Raw genomic sequence first — 23,574 nt, forward strand, 5'->3', positions numbered from 1 at the left:
AGCTATAGCAAGATTGTGACTCTAAGGGACTTGAGGGTTGGTAAAGTAAACCTTGCCTTTCCCTCCGGGCGTATTAATGCTATCGAAAACCAAGACATACTAGAAGCGTATCTGTTACCCTTTGGAGAAGTAATTGGGGGACCATTTCGGATTTACCAATAAGATAATGCCTCAATTCATGCCACTAAATCAACTTGGGAATGGTTTCTCGCTAATGGGGTGAACACTATGAACTGGCTTGCTGTTTCTACGAACCTCAACTCCATGGAGAACTTATGTGATAATTTCGCCAGGGTTGTTTATGCAAACAGCGAACAATATAACAGCTCACATGGGATTTGAAAGCAGCCATTATTTCAGCATGGGAAGCTGAAATTCGCTGAATTCTTCGCTGAAATGCCTCGTTGAATTTTTGCAATTCGAATTAACAAGGGAGAAATTCTTGAATATTAGCTTAGCCAAGGTCTTTTTGTAACACATGAAAAGCGTGTTTTTGTTGTTTTTCAAATAATAATTAAATGTATTACATCTTACCTTGCATGTATTTTATGTGCTTTTGACTATACAATTATTGTACATTAATTGCATTTCTTAGCATTATATACAATTAAATAAAAGAAAAAAAATTGAGGTGGTCAACAAACGTACCTAATTCAGCTCTTTTTTTCATTTATTCTAGATTCCTGAGGAAAATGAAGAAGAGGCCATTCCTGAAGAAAAAATTAAAAATGGCAAAACCAGTGGTAAGTCTTGCACTAAGGGAGGCATCACCTTTAGGGAGGGGATAATTGGTACAGTGACAGGGATATATAATACTGGGTCAACTACACTGTTCCATCATTGTCACATGGTGCAAGGAAAACTGAGCAGTGTAAGCGTAAGTTTCCTAAAGTGATTCTGCTTCGGGGTTTGCGATCTTTATTTTTTAACCCTCTTTTTAGTTTGATTGTGAAATATCGAGAATAAGCATTCTAATTATTTATTTACACTAACTAAAAATGTAAATAATTAATAGGTGTTTACAATAATAGGGATCAACTTATATGTTACAATTAATTTCTTTCAAATTAGGACACTGAGAAATCTATACATTTTCATTTATGTGTGTAGAATCATTATTTGAAAATAATTAATTAAAGAAACTATTTTATTAATTATTATATATGGAACAGTGAAACTATTTTATTGAACCTGAAATATATGACGAAATATATTCTCAGAAAATTCTAATTTTTAAAAACTTAAGCAACTTATAAAGTCATAATATAAAATAGTAAAAAGTGATAAAAACTGATACTAATATAATTAAAAGTTGTAAAAATAAAAAATGATGAAAGAAAAATCAAACATTTGTTTTGGCACATCAGAGAAAAAGTTTGTTTTGATACATTGTCAGGGGTCTATCCAGACATTTTGTGAAAGGTCCGTTTTTCGTAAAATTGTGAAAAAATTACTCATATTCTTTCAACCAGGGTCCGCTTTTATGAATTTGTGCAAATAGGGTCCGTTATTTCAAAAAAAAAAACTTTTTCAAGGAGTTTTTAAATTGTAAAGACATACAAGATTATGCTCAACACTGTAAAGTTATAATTAAAAAAATTAAATTTTAAAAAATAAACAACAATTGCTGCTTCTAAATTAGAGATGCAACATACAAATATTTGGTATTTAGCCTATACTGCTGAACGCAGAATATTCATTTCGGACGAATAATGGAAGAATCGTCTGCCGAAAACAAAACTTAATTCGTTTACATCCATCTTTCTTGTTTTCTGCCCTGGAAAGGGTTTATTTGATTAACAAGATAATAATGAAGATAAGCAAATTTGTGAAGGGTCCAATTAAAAGAAAAATCATTTTGTGAAGGGTCCGTTTATAAGTTAAAATATTTTGTGAAGGGTCCGTTAACGGACCCAAATTTCTTCTAAACAGACCCCTGATTGTTTGCAATCTTACATTCACCATTCTGACAGTTTTTATTTTCTGAAAAAAAATAATAATTTCGCGAAAATTTTATAATTTATTTCTATTGCTTTGTAATTTTGCTTAAGTTTATGTTTTGTCTTTTCGTTTTGATTTTTCTCTTTTCGTTTTTAATAATTTAAAGTAATAGTTTTTGTTCAAACAAAGTAGAAAAAAAATAAACAAACCAAAAACATTTTAACACAAAAATAATTTTACATTCTTTTCTGCCTCCTACATTTCAATCACTGTTTGAATTATTAAAATTTATGTTTGAGTATTATTTATTTTTTATTTTATATTATTTATATTCATTTATTTATTACGGGTGAATACAGGGTAAATTCTCACCACATGTTTCATGCTATTTTAGCTTTATATGGAATTTCAGCTTAAGATGGAATTCTGATAAAACATCTTGCGTGTTGTTTGATGATCAGCAGATTAATTTCTTTTATTGTTTATTTATTTATTTTTATCTTGTTATTCTACCCTATCTACATTTTTAAAACATTTTTTTGATCGCATCTTGAATTTTCTACTTTTATTTTGATTGTGTATCTACGAACACACAACCGTATATACACAAACATATAAGACTGAAGAGATAACATATTTTAAACAAAAAATGTGTAATTTTGGGAGTCTAAATTTAATAACAAAAAATGTTCTCAAACTACTTTTTTGAGATATTTCTTATTTACGTAATGGAATGTAAACTTATTTACAATACAGTTAAGTTTGCAGGCATATGTCAGAACTTTCACACTCACACAAAGTAAATAATAAATCAATAATAGAAAAAAAAAGTTTTGTAATATCATGAAAAATGTCATTTTTGTAGGCAAAGCATGCAATCAAAAAAATGCTCTAATTACAAGCACAAAACCTTCATTTATAATGATCCTGATCTTTGACTTCTGGAGAATCAAGACAAAAGACGTAAAAAGGAGGAAATAAATATAAAATAAATAACAAAAATACAAAGTTGAGCAAGAATAAATAATTTACTTGTATATGTGCATTGTAAAGAGTACAACTTAATTCACAACAAATGTGCAATTGCAACATATTTATTATATTTTCATATCATGACAAAATAGGGACTAAAAACAAGCGCAGAACACTTATTTTATCACAGATTATTAAGGAATTAAAGGTTAAATAGGCATAGTAAATAATACAATGATAATTATGGGCATTTTGTTGTAGTTAGAAGTTGAAGAAAGCATTTAATTTTTTTAAAGTAAATATTTTTGCTTCATTTTTAAATAGCTATCAAAATTTCATGCAAGATTTAAAATTTTTTTTTCTCAACACAAGATAGGCTGTGACTTTGTAAGATAAAAACTATTTTGTAATTAAATATGAAAAATTTGTATTGTGATAATTTTTCTGAAAATTATTATAATACGACTCGCTATGATCACTAACATATTGAATCATCTTAGGATTAATTTAATCTGGAATGCGTTGTGCATTATTAAACTTTTGTATGCGTTAAATGGAAGCATAAACTAAATGGAGTCATAAATTAAAAATTAATTTGCATAAAATTTATAAAATATAATTTTAAAAATGATTACTTGAATACTTATGAAATAATGATTTTTTAATGCAAATTTATCTAATTGCTATATCTACTTATTTTTACAGAATAATGATCTTGATTCATTAATTCTGAATTATTTAGACTGAAAACATTAACATTTAGACTTAAAAGGAGAAAATAATACTAAAATGAAGAACTAAAATATAAAGTCTGGCAAGAATAAATAAAGCACATATGTATTTTTTGTCCTCAGCAATTATGCACTTTAGAAATGAATAATTTTCGTGACTTTTAAGAAGCAAATCACGGCCGCCGGTACGAGTGCACAAATTTTTTTCCGTAAGAACATAAGAAATCTATATGTTGAGATTAAACTTATGCATTTTAAATCATCACAAACCGCCAAATTCAATAAATCTCTCAGTACTCTCTTGATTGTTATTCGCCAGTTTGCATCAATTGATGCCTTTCTATGACCTCATCAACTTCAACTGGCTTTTCAGACTCTGGTGCATCTTCAACATCAAAATTGTCAGATCGACATTTTGCAAATGCATCAGATAATTTTTTTTACCTTTTTGATTAGTAAAAAAAAAGTAAAATAATTCTCCTTTTCACTTTCCATATTTAAAAAGGGCACCAACCAAAAACCACTGCATAGAATTAAATGAACTTTTGTAAGCTTCACTCTATCAGCTGTCAAAATATTTAATAATTGTCCGTCTTCAGTGTTAAGTTGACTGTGAAAAAATACAATTAAGTCCTCTGTTAAAAAAAAACAAAATTACTTTCTGACAACCCAATGTATGTTCTATACTTTTGTTAGCAATGTCTCATTTTTAAAAAAAATTGTATTAGATTCTAGTCCAGAAGGGGCTTATGCAGTCTGGAATACTAAGGGAAAGATATGCCTTTTGGCCAGGTTTGAAGCTGATTTCGTAATTACTTACCCCAGTAAAGGAGGAGAGGAGGTAAACATTTTTATGTATTATGTGATTCTGGTATTATATTTATAATTTAATGTTTTTCTTATTGAATGGGTTCGACTAATACCAAAATTTTTTTTTATTGAAAATATTTTTTTTTAATGTGGCATATTTACTTTATCCCCTAATCTGTTTAATTTATAAAAAAATTGCTTATAAAATGAATAAAATTTTCTAGAAAGCACGTTTTTGTTTAATTACAGAAAGCTGTATTTAATTCATAATTACATCAAACTACTTAGTTATTAATAATATAAAAAAAAATTATGAAAGTGGTGCAAAATAAGAAATATAAATATGAAAATTATGAAATTTAGTTATAGAATGTGTCATACTATTTTTAACAAATTATATGTTTCAAAATTTGACTTAAAAAAAATGTGTAATATTGTGCAGAAAAAGTTTCACTTGAAAGAATCTTTTAAGTGATAGGCTATTATTTGGATTATACTTGTGCTGTGATGCACCTCTGCCAATTTCCATGAAGTTCTTGATTTTTATCATCTATACAATTTGCTACTTATGATGTATTTAATTCTTAGTTTTGAACAAATTTTATTTTTTGGTTAAATTCACATAAGGCACAAAATGTGATTTACTAACTTTTAATAGTTTTTTTTTTGGTCAAGTTTATTAACATGTCAAACTCTACATGGCTTTTATTTTTTGTCTACAATATTTTACAGTTGAAATATATGAATCTTTGTTCCATTAATAAATTTTGACTTAATTTATTGAAATACATACTATTTTATTATTAAAAGGCTATGCTATAAATTTATTGTTATTTTTCATCATTAAATTGCTATACATTTATTTTTTTTGAAGGTAGTTTAGACATTTTAAAATCCAGTTAAATATATGAATTTTTGCCAAATTATTTAGTGCTTGAAAAAAACACTAATGCCATGTTGCTGTTATTTCTATTTTCGTTGAAAATATGAATTTAATTCTAATCAAGAACTAGTTCAATTGTGTTTAAGTCGGCAAGATTGTTTTGTTAACTATACTGAACAGTTAACAAAACAATCTTGTATTTTTTAAACTGTTGTGAGGTTAAAAATATTTAAATTCTTTTAATTAACTGAATGAAATTTTAGCAATTTTTTTTTATTTCAGACTTACTTTTCTATTTTAATAAAAATAAAAAAAAATAAAAATTGTTACTATTCCCCACTTCATTTTTTAAAACAAATTTTCAGAATTTTTTCTTTCTTTTTTTTGTGCATGTAAAGCAACAATTTGTTTAAATTTAATGTGATATAAAATATTATGTATCATTCTACTCCTCATAGAGTTAACTCTCTTTAGTTGAAATTAATTAAAAATAGTAAGTAATAATTAGATCTTATTTTCTTTCTTATTTTTTTTAAATCTTTTTTTCTTGCATCATATTTATTTTAAGCACTATTTGATCATATGGAATATAGATAAAGTAATTTTATTTGTATTTGTTGCAATATAGTCCATTCTAGCTCACATGCCATTAAAATTTACATTCAACTATTACATAAAGTAAAGAAGTGAAAAAAAGTTCAAAAATTACAACATGAATCCATGACAGCAGCAAAATGTTATAATGGTTTAACTGATGTTTTATTATTATAAAATGTTAAAATGCTTTATTTGTACAAGAACATAGTAGGTACCATTTCAAATAGTTATTACTGCTTCTGTTATTTCCTTGGCTAAGTTAGATAACCTGAAAAGTATAGTCACTGAAAATAAATATAAAAAACAACCAAGATGTAGAAACAAACAAGATGTAGAAAAGAGTGTGTTTTCATTTTATGAAAATAAATTCAACAGTCCTAAGTAATAAGGATTTGTATTTGTAACAAAACTTTTCTTCTTGTGTAAATAATTAAAAATAATATAATTATTAATATTACTTATTTTTTTAGAAAGCAGATGTTAAGGTGAATAAGACAGGAATAGCTAAAGGGACATGTGAACATACATCAAAGACACCATTGTTGCAAATTTCATGGAAAAAATATCTCTTTACAATTATGTTTAATAAGGTAAGTTACACTTGTAAAGATTGTTTAATTTGTAAATTTAAATGAATTTTGTAATTTTGTTCAACTTTTTGAGAAAGCTCCCCTGTCACTTTTAAAATACATTTTCAATTCATTTTTTTAAAAATTAAGCAAGGCCATTTATTATTTCAGTGCATAATTATATCAAGGGTAATTGTATTCCGGGTTTCTCTACAATTCTCTTGGGTCCAAAAACTAGATGCAGGACAAGTAATTTTACCGTGAATCTCAAGACCATTAGTTCACGGACTTCTGTGAATTTAAAACTTATAATTCAACTAACTTTTTAAACTTTAGTTAAATCCTGTTAAGAAGATGTATACATACACGTCTTTCTTCCTCCAATTTGATTCTTATGGTTTGGTACATTTTCATCATTTTATATCTTTGGAACTGCACCAGAATCTGTTAATATCACGCCTCTTATTCATACGATTTTAATAAATCACATCAATTTTAATATTTATTTGATTTATGACTACCAAAATACTCACAAGAATGTCAGTGTAACTAATTATTAACTTTCATTATAACAGAAACAAAGTTTCTATGAAGAAAAAAAACAATTTTAAAAACATATTAAACTTTAAATAAACAGACATATTGCTCTCTTACGGACAGAGTAACAAAACAACGAAAAGTAAGAATATAACATAACCATCTTCAACAGAAGCTTAGGTATTCTCATACTAAAGATAAGGGATGATGTCATGAGCCGTGCTTGATCAACCAACAGCAAGCGAAAAAAGATTGGTCAAACTCATGACGTCACTGAAGTAAGTTGAATGCATGAGAATGCTACATCACCAAAGATGGCTTTCTGAAAACATAAGATCTAAACTTTATTACAATCAATCAAAAATACGATCAAGCCTAGAGAAACCCCTTTTAGTATCTATTTATATAACAATTAAAAAAAATCAAGATTCCTATTCACACTATTTAAAAATCTAATATTGTGATTTGAATTTGCACGTTTTTAAAACCCAATATCTGGATTCGTATTCATGGGAGTAAGAAGTCCAATGTTGTAATTTGCATTTGCATATTTTTAAAACCCAATATCGAAATTTATATTTTCGCCTTTTTGAAATCCAATGTCGCGATTCATATTCACGTGATTTTAAAATTACAGTATAGCTATTTTTGTAAGAAGTAAGTTTTTTCTTGAATTAGTTATTATAAAGGTGTGATATTCTTCATTGGTTTGTAATTTAATTACAAATGTTAGTTTAAAAAATTATGTTAAATATGAAAAATTTATGGTTTATAAATTTATATCTTAATATAATTTTTTTGCACATAAAATTTCTAGGGTTTTTCACTTTCATGTCACAATTGCCCATATTATATACACTCTGTAAAAAAAAACAATTTTTTTTGTATTTTTCTCTGTTTAAATTTTTTTTTCTTTATTAATGTAAGTACGATAAGGAAGATGGGGATAGGTTGCTAAAATATAATAATGATCATTTACTTACTTTACTTACTGAAAGAAATTTAATTCATTTCTCCTAAATCTTGTACAATTTGTAGTAACATGAGTGTAATTTACATAAAAAAAATTTACTATTTCTAAAATATTTAGAAAAATTAATTGTTAGCTTCAAAGTTTTTGGTAACCAAAAACCTTATAGATTCAATTTTATAAGTCTTAAAAGTTTATTTTTTTAGTCTATTTGTTTATCATCTATTTGTAATGTTATTTGATTCTAAATTTCATTCGAAGTTCAATAAAAGTGTGTCAATAAGTGCTGGTTAATCACAAAACTTATTATAGAAAATTAATTCCAATACATATTGACGAATTTTAGATACTTTGCTTGCAATTTTTGTTATGTTATTTTGGTTTAAATGCTGTATTCTTATTAATAATAATTCTATTCTATCTGTATAAATGTGGGAATCGCCTATAATAGAGAAGAAATAGCCCTGATAATTGTTTAAAATTGTAAAAAAAAAATTTATTGTTAGTAATTACATTAAAAATAGTGGACATTCTGTAGTTGAACAGAATTCTTATGTTTTTGGAAAAACCTGGAATACTTGGAAAAATCAGGGAATACTTTGTAAAAATGATAATTTATGATTAAAACTGTTAAGATGTGTTACGAAAATATGTTAAAAACCTGGTAAAATTGAAATTTTTAGTTATTTTTTAAAAAAAAGTTTTTCTTTTATATATTTATTTTCGGCATAAATTTTTGTTAAAACTCCTTGTTACTACAAAGTGTTTAGTTTTCCATCACAATATTTTAATTTCTTTTTTTAACTGAAATTTTATTAGTTTTTTAGGATTTGGTGGGGGTTTACTATAAACAATCTTATGTGAGATATTATAAAAAACTTTCTTCAAATTATATTTAGATGTCATTTTAAATTTATATGGGCTGCCATTTTGTACAACATTAATTTTTCTTAACAACTAGTCATTCACAAATCAACACAGAATTTTTTTTAAATACCGTATTTTTCGGCGGAAGCGCCGCGGCGCTATCGAAAAAAAAGTTGAAAAAAAGTATCGAAAAAAACATGCGGCGCTTCCGATGCAGCGGCGCTTCCGACGAAATATTTTTTAGTAGCAAAAAAATTTTTCAAGGAAAGTTATTTAAGATTAAATAATTTTCTAAGAGAAAGACTATTAAAAAAAAATTAATAAACGAAGTCGACGAAATATTCGTCCGTATCGCGATCTGCTGCAGAACATCGGCAATTGTAATTTGAGCGAACAGAAAAGGAAGTAATAGGACCCTAAATCCGACACTCACGGGACTGACGAAATGCCGATTTTTGGATCTCTTTCGGAAATTCCAATATGGCCCCCTAATATTAGGTACAGTCGTCCCCACTTATTCGCCCCTCGGATAATCGAATAACCCGCTTATAGGAATAAAATTTAATGGAACCAAGTCATTTTATATTTAACTAATGTTAAACTTCCCCGTTTAAACGGTTAACTGTTGTTTTTTGTCCCCGCTTAATCGCATAAAGAAGTGGTACTAAAATGAAAAAAATTTGTTAATTATAGAGTAATATTTCACCAGCTGAAATGCAATTTCCCTTTTTCACAGTAGGTGGATAAGGATACAGTAGGTGGTCATTTCAATAGGAACTTCTTATTCATTATAGTAGGTGTTTGGGATGAAGTTGAAAAATTAATCAAATCTTGCTGCCAGTTATACATTGAAGTAAACGAGGGGGGTTTTACCCCTCTTTGACTTACTTCACTCACACATCATTTAGTATGTAAAAAAGGGATAGAGTGATTAGTTTTTAGGTCAAGACTTGTGGCCCCCTCTTGATGCACTATTAGCGTGGATAAGAAAAAGTTTTAAAAACCTAATACACTAGTGTAAAGCATATCTTTCTCTTAAGTAGAATACTTGCTTAATCCAGTGAATAATTTTGAGTTTGTTGCAAGTTGAGCGCAAAAAAAAATTCTTTAAATTAATCGGAAAAAAACAATGAATCTTAGAAACAATAAATTTCAAAAAAATCCCCAACTAAAATAGTGCATTAATTAGGAATTTCTCAAGTTTCAACGATAAAAAAAAATCTGAAAGTGTTTGAAAGGAATACGTACAAGTCATAAAATTTTTTGTAGAAACTAAAAGGGAATATCTAATTTTGATAAATTAACGAATTAAACGGGTATAAAAAACAGTCTTCAATTATAGAATTTTTCGGATGGGATAAAATAATATTTTCGTTCCTACATGATGCTTTTTGCTAACATTGATTTATTTTTATGTAACTTTAAATGACATTTTATAATGATACTAAGGCAGAAAGTTTTAATTATAATTAGTTATTGATCACAAAACTGAGTTTATTCAATCAAATACAATTAAAAAATAAAATTTGGCAAAAATTCAGAATTAAAGATTGAATATAACACTCCCCTTTTAATCGAATAACCCGCTTAATAGCATAGATTTGGCTGGAACCGATGGTATTCCTTTAAGCGGGGCTGACTGTACTATAATTCAATTCCATTGTTAATTTCAGAAAAACCGATAAATTTAGTCAAGTTTTGATCGTAGATAATGATGGGGTGAATTTAAAACTGGCCCATCTTAAGAAATTTTACTAATCAAAATAATAATCTATATAATATAATCAAGAGAAATATTTCGAATCCTATGAAGAAGAAATAATCGTTTCTTCTTTGGAGCGAGATCATAGTTCTCGTTTTTTCTTTTAGATAACATTTTGTTTTAACAAAAGACGATTACCTCGCAAGAAAAAAAAAAGCTAACAAGGAACTACAAAAAAAGAAAAAAAAATTTAACAATTAATGCTAAGAAACTAACAATGAATAACAAAAAAAAAACAAGCGAAAAATTAAATTAATAACGTTAAAAAAAAAGAGACAAACAAACAACTATTAACAATAAAAAAAAACAAGATAACTATTTACAAAAAAAAAAAAAATTAGCAGTTAATAACTAATAAAAAGCGGCAAAATAATAAATTAATAAATCGAATAAAAAACCGCAAAAGGGATAGAATTCATTTTGTTGTCTACATGGTAGTTTCAATGTCAACTGGCTGTGGCCAATTTATGGTCAAACAGAGGAGGGAGATTTGGGGGCAAATCAGTAAATCAAGCCTAGCTGTCAAGATTGATTGATCAGTTTTTTCCAACTTGCATTTCTTTATTTTGTTCATTGGAAATGCAGATGTTTTTACTTCTCAATTTATTTTAAACTGCTTAAGAAACAGATGTTTCCTTTGACACAGATTTTTTTTCTTTTCAAGCTTCTTTTTTATTTTTAAAAGATAAAATAAAGTAAGTTACTTCAACAGAATAAAATTCCAAATAAAAAGAATATAGCTGATTTTTTTTGTCTTATCAATATAAATTTCTNTACAATCAATCAAAAATACGATCAAGCCTAGAGAAACCCCTTTTAGTATCTATTTATATAACAATTAAAAAAAATCAAGATTCCTATTCACACTATTTAAAAATCTAATATTGTGATTTGAATTTGCACGTTTTTAAAACCCAATATCTGGATTCGTATTCATGGGAGTAAGAAGTCCAATGTTGTAATTTGCATTTGCATATTTTTAAAACCCAATATCGAAATTTATATTTTCGCCTTTTTGAAATCCAATGTCGCGATTCATATTCACGTGATTTTAAAATTACAGTATAGCTATTTTTGTAAGAAGTAAGTTTTTTCTTGAATTAGTTATTATAAAGGTGTGATATTTTTCATTGGTTTGTAATTTAATTATAAATGTTAGTTTGAAAAATTATGTTAAATATGAAAAATTTATGGTTTACTATAAACAATCTTATGTGAGATATTAAAAAAAATTTTCTTCAAATTATATTTAGATGTCATTTTAAATTTATTTTGTACAACATTAATTTTTCTTAACAACCAGTCATTCATAAATCAGCACAGAATTTTTTTTTAAATAAATAAAAATTAATGGCTAATGCAAAACTATTACATTTTTATTTATTAATCAACATAATAAAGGCATTTATTTTACTAATTGTGTTTAATTTCTGATGCCTACCATATGTAAGTTTTAAAGGGTAAGTATTTGCATAATTTATTTGTAAGTGATGCTTTCATTTTTTGAAAGAAATTTAATAAAATGATCTTCTTATAGTAAATGGAAGTGAAGTTTTTTATATTTTCAAGTACTTTTTTACCTGAGAAAAATATTAATGTTTACTGTGACCATTGTGCGTATTACTGCTTTCAATAATTTACTTACAAGTTTGCTGCTCAAGTAATGTAGAAAGCAGGGGTGGTAGACCCCTAGTTCAGTTTATTATTTCATTGTTTGCACTCAAGTGCAAATTACAGAGTGGAGCCACTCAATGTATTAGCTTCAAACACGAGAGCTGATTGCTAACTATAAACTTTGAGCTTATAATTGTATAAAACAATCTTCAAGTACAAAGGATAATTCATGTACCGTAATTTAATTTAAAACTTTGATTAAGTAACTTTTTTCTTTATTGAAATCATGAGTGGTGATTTCTTTTCCTTTTTATGTAAGCTTAGTATCTTATTACCTCAAGGTGTTGATCAGTGAGAAAAATTACTGGGATAAATAAGATACAATTTATATCCAATTTTAATTTTACAAATCGCCAAATTTTTTAATAACTTACGCGTAATTGGTTGAGTATTGTAAGGTGTAAAATTACTGTTGTAATTTAAATTGCATATTTATTATATTTAGTCTATCCTGTAAATCTAAATAATGTTTAGTTATATGTTAGTAAATTAATATTTAAATATTTATATTTATTTAAAGTGTGTATAAGAAACTGTTTAAATGCTTTGGTGAAAAGGCTACTCATTCTTGTATTGCATTTCTGTTTGTTTTGATAAATAAATATGTGCAAGGCTGTTATTTTTTTTCTAGTTAAAATAGTTTTATTAAGCTTTTGTGAATTCTGTCCTTTTAGCTTAAATATTAAATTAATATCAATCATAGAAAAGGTATTGAGGACTACAATCCAAATAGACTTAATTTTTTTTAAAAATTACATCAGTGTTATTCTTAATAACATGAATATTTTTTTCATAACATGAATACGCTTAAGGTTATACACTTGTTTTATGTTTTGATCTTTTTTCTTTGAATATATAAACAAAAAAAGAATATTTTTAGACTGGTGAGGACACTTGGATTGTAACTTCCATGGAATTAACGTATGATACATCAGATCATTTGTTTGATAGAGCTACCAATGGTAAGTTTTTGCCTATAAGTAAAGATTTTAGAAGCATTCACTTTTCTGAATAAATTTTTAAAATTTTTAGTTAGTACAAGCATTGAAAATTTGCTGCATTTATTTAAAAAAATTTATTCTATATCAGTTACATACTGAAAAGTTATTCTTAAGACAATACCATTGGAATAACATCAGATGTCAGAGATCTTATGAACAATATTTTTTCTTTAAATATAAAGGTTAATTCTTTCTATATGAACAATATTTCTGGAGCATATTTATTCTTTTCCATACTTAAAAAAGGTAACAAAACAAACCTGGATGTTACTGAAAATTGTTATAGATAACCCATTAAAAAGCTATCTGTCAGTTAATAAATAATATAATTTTTTAAATAAATTAATGTCATGAAGATTTTATTAAAACTACTTGTTTTATAAATACAGAAAAAGGGCAACTTTATCTGAGCATAAAATATAAAATTTTTTATAGTCATATCTCATTTGATTAATAATGTTTTAATTTATTTAAAATAGCTCAATACTTATAATCTTAAATTTGATTTGAGATTTTAATTGTTTAGTGTTGCTTTCTATTTTTTGTATTAAAATGTAATAGTATTATTAATAAGATTGTAGTGTAGGATTACAGCCTTATTTTTAAATTAAGCCTTAGATGTCATAGATTGCTGGGTTGGGGATTTTTCTTTTACTCCATTATGAAAATACTTTTGAAATTCTGATTATTATTATTTGATTTTTATTATTTTATGATTTTATTAAGATTTTTGATTTTATTATTATTATTTATTTATTTGTTCATCTAGCTTGAAACTTGTGGAATAAGTTGTTACTTGAATTTGAAAAGGTATATAATTTATTTTATTGTTTATTTATTTATTTAAAACAACTTTCTATTTAAAAAAAAAATTAAACAGTATAAAAAAATTTATAATATAAAATATTGTTTGGGTTGTTTTCTTTGTCTCCATTAAAAACAAATGATTTTTTTACTATCATTTATTTATTTTAATAAGAATTTATGAACCCTAATATACATTTTTAAGTCTTGACACAAATGAATAATATTTTTAAATTAAAAACTGTACTTTATTGTAAATTACATGTTTTATTTTCTAATTATTTTCTTCCAATTTTCCTTTAAAGTATAACCATAATTTCATAGCATAAAAAATGTGAAATCCTTTATGCATTTGTCTTTAATCATACTTTTATTTAAGCTGGCAAAAATAAGAAAAAAAATCATATATTTTATTTTTATTTAAATTAACAAAAACAGATTTGAATGTTGAATTCTTTTTAGCGTATTATGAAAATAAAGCTAGTTTTTAAGAAAGCTAGTTTAAAAAAAAAGCTAAAAACAGGGATATCAAACTACATACCAGAACTGCATTGTTATAATTTTTGTGAAGAAAAAAAAAAGACAGAAAAATTCCTTAAAATTGCTTACTGTTTTTTCACTTCTTATTTACTCTTGTATTTTATGTTTCAATTGATACCACTGAACGGAGTAAATAGTGATCATTAGTAAATTCTTGTGAAATTAAATAGATGTTTAAAAACACTTATGTCTATCCCTCTGATACTTCAGCTTGAGCAGCAAATACAACTTTTCCAAATATGTATTTTTTTTTGTATATTTATGTGTAGATATTTTTAGTTTTAATTGCATATAATTCGTTACGTTAGTGGTGGTAAGTTAATTTAGCATTACCTACTCTTTAAGATTTGTGTTCGTAATTTTTATGCTTTGAAAGTTATTGTTAATCTTGTATTTATTAAAACATGTATTGAATTTTAGCTGGTAAAAAGACTGCTAGGAGCCAACCTCTCAGTTTGTTCGAAACTCCTCTATCAAAATCATTCTATTGCCCTGGTGAAGAGGTGGTGAAAATGTATGTCCATGAAAAGCATGTAGTTACCGCTAGGTTGAAGGATATTTATCTTCAACCATATGGAGTTGAAGATGGACAGTTCTCTCCTGGTATTTATCTAATTTTAGTTGTTGGAAACCCCTCTTTTTAAAATAATATAATCAGGCTCATGATTCTTCTGTGAATTTTGGGAATTCAGTGAATTTCAAGACCATTGTTTAGCGGATTTCCGCGAATCAATAATTTATGTTCGACAAAATTTTCTCAAAGTTCCACTAATCTAAAATTAAATATCGTTACTTACACAAAATATCGTTAAGGGGACATTTGTTCCTCCCTTACCAGCACCCTCTTTTTTCCCATCTAAGCTCTCATTTATGCGCGATACCAGTTTTTTTTAATGCAAATTTGGAGAAGAATAGGAGATTGAAAAAAACTATTCCAAACTTTAGTTCGAATTAATGAGCTACTGAGGCAAACACAAAAGTAGAAAACTTAAACTAGTAATAACCTTAACAAGTAATAAACTTTCAAAAAATTTATTAGGGGCCATTCACTAATTTATGTTTGTAATATGAATTTATTCAAGTTGTCTTAGTGTGCTTAATTCTTTATATATCTTTATAAATTCGGTTTGATCAATAATATTAATCTTGTTAAGGTTTTGTTGAATATGCTTTTATTAATAACTTGTTCAAATTTAAAAAATACTCTCCATAACCTTTCTAAATAATAACTAAATTAATTGTAATTTTAATTGAATTGAATTTTTAAATTGAATTTGTTTTTGCATAATTAAATAAAGTAATTTTTGATTTAAAAAATAGAATGAGCCACTCAATATTGAATGAATTTAAAATTGTGTATAAATTGTTTTTATGGTGGCTAATATATTTAAGAAAAGAGTTGTTTGTCAGAAACTAATTATTTTATCATGAATATGTAGTCTTTGAAAATTATTTTGCCTTTTGTTAATGTATATATGAAGAACTTTCGAGAGAAAATTTTCATTCGTGCGCATATCCTAATTATATTATTTTTTCAAAGTGCTTGAAGAATTATTTTGTGTGCTTAAAAAGTGTGTATTTTTTGTTCAAAAATTTGGCTATGCAACTATAAAAAGTAAAAGTAATGGAGAAATTGTACTAATTCTCTTAGGAGAAATATAAAAAATCACCATACTATTATTGGTGCCAATGATGCTGTAATTAATTTTGGTAATAGCCACTACTAGTTATTATGAAAATCGTTGCAGTTTGAATAGGCACCATATATACTAATATAGGTACAATATATTATCTAAGCATTGTTATACCAGTTAAAATTGTGTCAATGCTGTGCAGTTTTAATATAGATATTGTGGAGATTTTTTTTATTGTCTCTTGAATAAAATGAGTTGCAGAGAAAATTGCTTGATTGTGGTTAATTTTGACTATCATGAATTGCCAGAAAATACTGAATAAAGTTAATTATTGTTTTGATGAGATGAACTACTAAATATATGTTGTTGCACAATTGATAATGAAAATCAATCAGAAAGGACACAGTAAGATGTTATATTGAATAAGAAATTTGGAATTATTTTAGCATTTTAATTGTATTGGTATGTGTCTTTCAGTTTTGTGAAAGATTTCTTACTATTGTTCAGTGCAGATCTATAGATTATTATTCCCCCCCCCCATTTCATAGGAAGGGGTATTCAGCTAGTAAATAATAAAAAGCATAACTAAGAAAATTTCTTTTTTGTACATTGCTAAAGAATAAATACAATTTCAACAGCAGTGGCTTTTGAATATTATTTAGATATAATTTTAACCCCTTTTTAGACTCAATTACTTTTACGAAACAAAGTTATGTAATTTTTTGTTCCTGTAATTTATATTACATTTATAAACTCATATATTTCATTACTTAATAAATTTTTATTTAGTTTAATAAAAAAGTTAACGCTGTTTGAGTAGCAATCTTTGAAAATTAAAATAACTTTATTGGAAAATTTTTAATTATCTAGCAAAAAAACTATGTCTTTGTAATTAATTTTGTCTGCTAGATAATTATTTTTTTTGTCTTAATTATTCTTTTGCACTAGGGTTCACTGGATCTTAATGCCCTCCTGTTTTTTTATATTAGTTTTTAAAACAATTTAAATTTGTTACATTCTTATTTATTAAAGTGTGTTGTTTTGCACAATTTAGTTTTTCTGACTCTGATATCTAAATTAGTTGGTTAACTTAGTGCTTAAGTGTGAATATATATATTTAAAATTGCTGAGCTGGGTGTTATTAGTATAATTGTATCATGATTATTCATATTCATATTATTGAGATATTGTGCTAATGATATTTAAAAAATTAATTCACGAAATATCGTGAATATTAAGTTTTATAACAAATATTAGAAAATTATCTTGATTATATTGACTACAATAAATGTTAATTTTTATCATATTGTTAGTATCTTGTAACAAAATTATTTATTACAGTGAACTCTCACTTATGCACCGGTGTAAGGGGCCAAGAGAAAAAGGCGCATAAGTGAAAGAGGCGTACAAGTGAAAAACTTCAAAATTCTAAAACGCAATGTAAATTGCAGTGACAATATGAATAAATATGTTTCTAAAGATTAGATGTTAATATTTATACTGTTTTGGTATTTAGTACTATAATTATACAAAGAAAAAATTTAACATACCTTAAGGCAATTTATTTCCTTACAAAATAATCTTAATACATGTTTGTATTTGTTTTTGCCGACATATTTCAAAAACAGTTTCCCCCAGTTCATATAAATGGGAAAGGGGGAGTTTCAGAAGCAAAATTAAATTGTAAATAATCACGAATAGTGTCTAAAGCTTCAAATACTCTTGTGTGATTTGGAGGAACTTTATCATCCTCGTCAGTATCATCCACCACGTTCTCATCGTCCACAAGTTTTAGTTAGATATAAATGAACACTTCTTCACAAAAAATTTGAGTTTTATGGGAGGGGGTGAAACCACCACATGATAAATTTCTAAGAAAAGTACTTGACGTCATAATATGCTGCACAATAAGTTGTTCGATTACTAATGTCACTAAACAGATCACCTCCATTTATTTACTTATAATGTCCATCTGACTGCAAGTAAGTGATCGCGGTCTCTTTCATCTTTCGTATTCCAGGTGTCTTTTTTTTCTCTAGAAAACAGCATGAGAGTAAAACTAACCTCTGGACAAGATGAATGGTCATTTTCTGAAAGATGAATGGGCTTTCATTGTTGGTGTAACAGATAAGACCCCCTATTCAAACTTCTAGAAAGAATGTCTTTCCAGAAACAGCAAAAATGAAAAGATCACAGGGGGAAGCAAATTCAATAGAATCTAACAACATATGTTTCTTTTCATCTGTAACAAGGATTGCTTAATTTTTAATTTAAAACATTTTTTTTAAATAAGAAAAAATATTTAAAAGGTTAAAAAATTAAAATGTTAGCCTAAAATTTCGGCGCATAATTGAAAAATTGACTTATAGAGCGGCGCATAAACGAAGGATGTTTATGATTATTTTCCTATCTAATGTACTGGGGCCTATAAAAATCGTCGTATAAATGAAAAAGGTGCATAAAAGAGGTGGTGCATAAGTGAGAGGTCACTGTAATTTAAAAACGATGTAAATTAATAAAATTGGTTAAAAATTGTTTTATGCTGTGTAAATATTAATATTCTAATATCAACCAACATAAGAGTTAGCTTGACACTGAATGTATTTTTGATTGAACTTATCGCTTTATACTTATTTTATTGCTTTATATATTTTAAAGCTTATTTTGTTGCTTCTTAATAAATGCTATTCTGATGTTTTTAGCTCAAAGATGCAATAAAGTTGTTATTGATGAAACACCTTACGTGCAAGATGAAACAGTACCCCTTGCAGTAGGTTGCACACTTGCTCTGATTACTTTACTAGTCCTCCTGGGTTTCTCATTTCATCGAGCTTACAACGCTGCAAAAGTGGATTATAACACAATGGAATAAAGAAACTCATCCTTTATCCCTAAAATCTCCTAGGAGGTAAGAATCTCTTCTCTTATGAGAACTCATAAGAGGGAAGATTTTGTTGTTTCTTCTAAAATTACCCTTAAATTACTTTTAATAATCATGAAATGAATAATTCCTGAAATAGTGAAGTTTAAAATTTACTACTTGCACACAGAAATTTACTACTTGAGCACACAAACTCCTTTCAGAGTGTTTAGTGTTTTTTAAAGATGCTTATTTTTGATTTTTGTTTTTTTAAAAGTCCTTAAAGGTTTTTTTTATTCAGTGTTTCTTAAAAGTGCTTAATTTTATCTTTTAGAAATTGAGATTATTTCTTTGCCATGCCGATTGCTCTCCAGATTTATGGAAAAAGCGTCGTTAGCATAATTTTCCGTTCAAACATTTCACAATTCAGTGAATCTTTCCATGTCGGTATACCATAACCCACATTGTATGAAAGTGATAATCATTTTGTAGTTTGGATGAATTACAGGTGGATCTGTGTGCTCATACACTGAGCCAGGGCAAAAGAGAAGGGTTGGTTTGTTCCTTACTCTAAGCTCAACCCAACCTCATGACGTCACCCCGTAGACAAATCTCAAAAATCACTAAAGGATATGAAAACCTAACTGTTATACTTTCTGTAAAAAATGAGTTGAATTTTTCACATTTTTTTGATAATAACTGACAAACTCTACACTGATAACAAATTATTTCTGTTCAGAAATATAGTAACCAGGCATTTTCTTGGTATTCCTAACAGTATTAAGAAATAACATTTTAAAGTTAGAAGAACATCTTAATGGTTGTCGCTATCTTTTTAATATTGTTTTCTAATCTTACTTTTTAACTTTTACTGTTAAATAAAAGAAAGCATATAAATACACTTTTATAGTTACATATTGTTTGTCAACAATAGCTTATAAATTGGGATGCCTAATTTTGAAATATTTTCTTATATATAATAAAAAAATTTTCTTAGACATTATCACTAAGAATCAACAAATATAATTGTTAATTACTGAAAAAAATAATCTCTGGACATTTATTAATGGAAATATTTCAATTGCTTTTAAATATTTAAAATTAAAGCATCATAATTAAAAATTAGATTTTTAAATTGGAAGCATTTTTAAGCATTAATATCTTTTATTTTTGAAGTTCAGAATTTTATTTTCTTTGACTTTATACATTTTGTTTTCTTTTCTGTTTGAAGTTACGAGACAGTATTGATTTAAATGGCTAAATTCTAATGAAAGTTCTTAAATGACTGATTAAACATAATACTTTTTTATTCACAGCAGTATAATTCTTCTAATACATTTTATAATTCCTTTGATGTCCCTTTTATATTCTCTGAGGTAACAAATGGAAATTTGCATTTTCTCATTTTCTGTTTTATTATAATTCTTTCTGATCGTAATCGCGCAAGCTGATATTTGACTATTATGGTAAAATTTTGCAATTCAGAGGAGAAGAAAATCCCCCCAAAGTAAACTAATGTATAAATATATATTATGGAAAACAATGAATGTCTTGAAAAAAGTTACAATAAAGAATGCTAGTTATATGCGAAGCACTTTGTTTTTAAAGTGAAGTTGATGCAGTACCGCCGTGAGGTCACTGACTGAAATTGAATTCTCGGAGTGGCAAACGTTTCTTCAAAGGAGTGACCTAGCCCTTCTATTCTCTCTTTAGCCCTGACACTGAGATGGGTTTGGTGGGAAAGATCCTACACTCATGTGTGAAACTCTACCACATTTTGCAAATGATATGTGATTTCATGCTCCATTTCCCGCCCTCTGAACTTGAAGCAAAAATCTTTTGAATTCTTGCTGATTTATTAAGACCAACTGAACATTGTCCAAATTTTTACTCAAAAACAAAAAAAAATATTATTTCTTATTAATTGCTTCGCTAGTGAAAGTGTCATCGTTTTCATCATAGGCAAGCAGATGATGTTTTTGCTACATATGCATCAGTACCACAAATATTATATTAGATCATTCATTAAATAATTATTTTCAAGTGGGTCCAGAGTAGTCAACATTTACATAGCTTCATCACTTCAAAATTTTCGTTTCCCTTTTATTCATTTAATTTGATAAAGACAGGAATTAATTGAGATTTTTTAGTTGTTAGAGTTTGTGTCTGAGGGATTGGCCACTAAGTGTATAAAATATTTTTGACTTTAAATTGTAGTCTTATTTTATACTGGATGTGTTATTAAAATTTTCAAAGCTCTTGAATTATTTTGTGAAAGAAAAATCTCAATAAATTTTAGATTCTGGATTTTTTGAAAAAAGTATGAATTTCACTATTTTAACATTTAACAAATGCAGTAAGAAATTGTATGTAAGTATGTCGTTCAAAGTAATGTGATTTATCTTTGAACAGAACTGAAACAATTTATAAAAATCGATGATAAATTTTCATCATTAATCTTAACAAAGAGCACCATATTTTAAGCACTTAAAATATTTGAAGTTTTCTTCTATTTTAACTTGGTATAAGGTTTTTATTCTTATATGATATGCATGTGTTTAGATGTTTTGAATGAATTATTTTAACTTTAAATAAGAATAATATTTTATTTTCAGATTAACTGTTGTGTATATCTATCCAGCAGTATTGCAAATGTATGCAAGTATGCAGCGATGTTAAGCATCTTATTAGTAAACTTTTTAGGTTCAGAATTTGAGGACTACACGATTTTACGTGATTTGATAATTTTGATTTCAAGATTATGTGAATATTATAGGTTTACCAAAACAAGAAGGGATTAATTAAAGCCTGCGTGATTGGAATCAAGATACTTAGCTTTTGTTATTTGCAGCATTTAAATTTCATATGTAAGCAGGCGAGATAAAAAGTTTTTGAGAAAGCCTCTCAAAAGGAAAAGTATACTTAATTCTTTCGTAGAGTAGATTTTTCCAGATGTTAACAGGTCTAATTGTTATTATTGTATTGCACATTCTTATCATAATGATTGTTTTGTTAAATTTTATTGGACTAAATTATATATATATATAGTCTAATTGCTCTAAAGATTAAATATCCTGGTTACATGTAATCTAAAATTCTGGTATCTCATTAAATTTTCATAACCACTGTGGATTCTTTTGTAGATTCGAGGAAACATTTTTTCATATCTGTTAACTATGTAGGATTTTACAAATGAGTGTTAGTCATAAGACAAGTTATTAACTGATACATAAAAATTAAAAACTTTTGTGATACTTGTTCTAATAAGTTAGAAGTCTTCTTGACATAAAAAATATTGATGTATCTGTGTTAATTGTAAAAAAATTTCATGTCTGATTCGTGTTAAAATTTAAATTTTGTTCAATTTTTTTTTAAAATTCAACTATATCTAATTTTTTCCTTTACATTATGTTAAGAAACTAAATAAAAACTTGTTTTTTTATGATAGTTATATTATTTATGCTTACATTTATTTATTTTAAAAATAATTTCCTTCAGTTGTAAAAGTTGTTAATTTTTTAGATGTATACATATCCATTGAAATTTTTTTTTATTAAACATACATTTTGTTCTTGCGAGTTACGCATAGTTACATAAGAAGTGAAAGAGAGACTGGAGTTAGCTATAACATATTTATAGATGTTATGAACTATTCATAATATATGTGTACTTATCAAGACAATTGTCATCGAAACTTAAAGTAGTTGCAAATCTGCCTTGTTTATGCCTTTGGAAAACACTATGCAATATGATGCATGTTTTGAAAATTCTTTCTATGCATTGAAATAGCTTTAACATAGTTGTGTGTCATATTTTTCTTTGTATTAGAATTAGCACTGAAAAATTGGATTATGATGTATTTTTAATAAAAATACTTTTATTGCATATTTATTGTTCTCATTACTGAAATGTTCGCAAAATACTTTTTTTATTACATGAATAATGTTATTAACTTTTTTCTTGAATAAAACAATTATGCATCTTAAAAAAATGAATTTCCAAATGAAAGTTGTAAAATGCTCTTAATATAAATATTTTTTTAATTCAATGGTGAAAAAGAATAAAAAGTTATAATAACACCTTTTAAAATTGAACTTGAATTATTTAAACAATTAAAGTTTTAACCATTTTTTGAAATTGTTTAATTTCTTTAAGACTAATGTATCGAAAGATTTAATGCAAGTTGTCAAATTTTGTTTTATTTATCGTCAAAATTGAATACTTTTTAACTATTGTGTCTGTAACAAAGTTTAGAAACATGGGCCTACAAGAAACATTTAATAATATATTCACAATGAATCTCTTTAAATATGCAATATATTAGATTCGGATGAAAATAATTCTTATAAATGAAGTCAGCCCACTATCATAGTAAATAATTACTGGTTAAATATTACTATATATATATATATATATATATAT

General features: G+C 26.5%; 1 protein-coding gene across 1 annotated transcript in view; it reads left to right on the forward strand.

The window, feature by feature from the left end:
• Window positions 1-23,037, forward strand: part of LOC107436464 (lysosome-associated membrane glycoprotein 5) — a 29,074-nt gene extending 6,037 nt beyond the window's left edge. Inside the window, exons 4-10 of the mRNA XM_016048200.3 lie at window positions 680-743; window positions 4,373-4,485; window positions 6,405-6,524; window positions 13,194-13,275; window positions 15,079-15,261; window positions 18,995-19,200; window positions 21,768-23,037. Coding sequence (XP_015903686.2) covers window positions 680-743; window positions 4,373-4,485; window positions 6,405-6,524; window positions 13,194-13,275; window positions 15,079-15,261; window positions 18,995-19,164 — 732 coding nt within the window. The 3' untranslated portion in view covers window positions 19,165-19,200; window positions 21,768-23,037. The remainder of the gene's footprint in view (window positions 1-679; window positions 744-4,372; window positions 4,486-6,404; window positions 6,525-13,193; window positions 13,276-15,078; window positions 15,262-18,994; window positions 19,201-21,767) is intronic.
• The last annotated feature ends 537 nt before the right edge of the window (window positions 23,038-23,574 follow it).

Source organism: Parasteatoda tepidariorum, chromosome 3, assembly GCF_043381705.1.
Source record: "Parasteatoda tepidariorum isolate YZ-2023 chromosome 3, CAS_Ptep_4.0, whole genome shotgun sequence".
Classification (NCBI taxonomy): domain Eukaryota; kingdom Metazoa; phylum Arthropoda; class Arachnida; order Araneae; family Theridiidae; genus Parasteatoda; species Parasteatoda tepidariorum.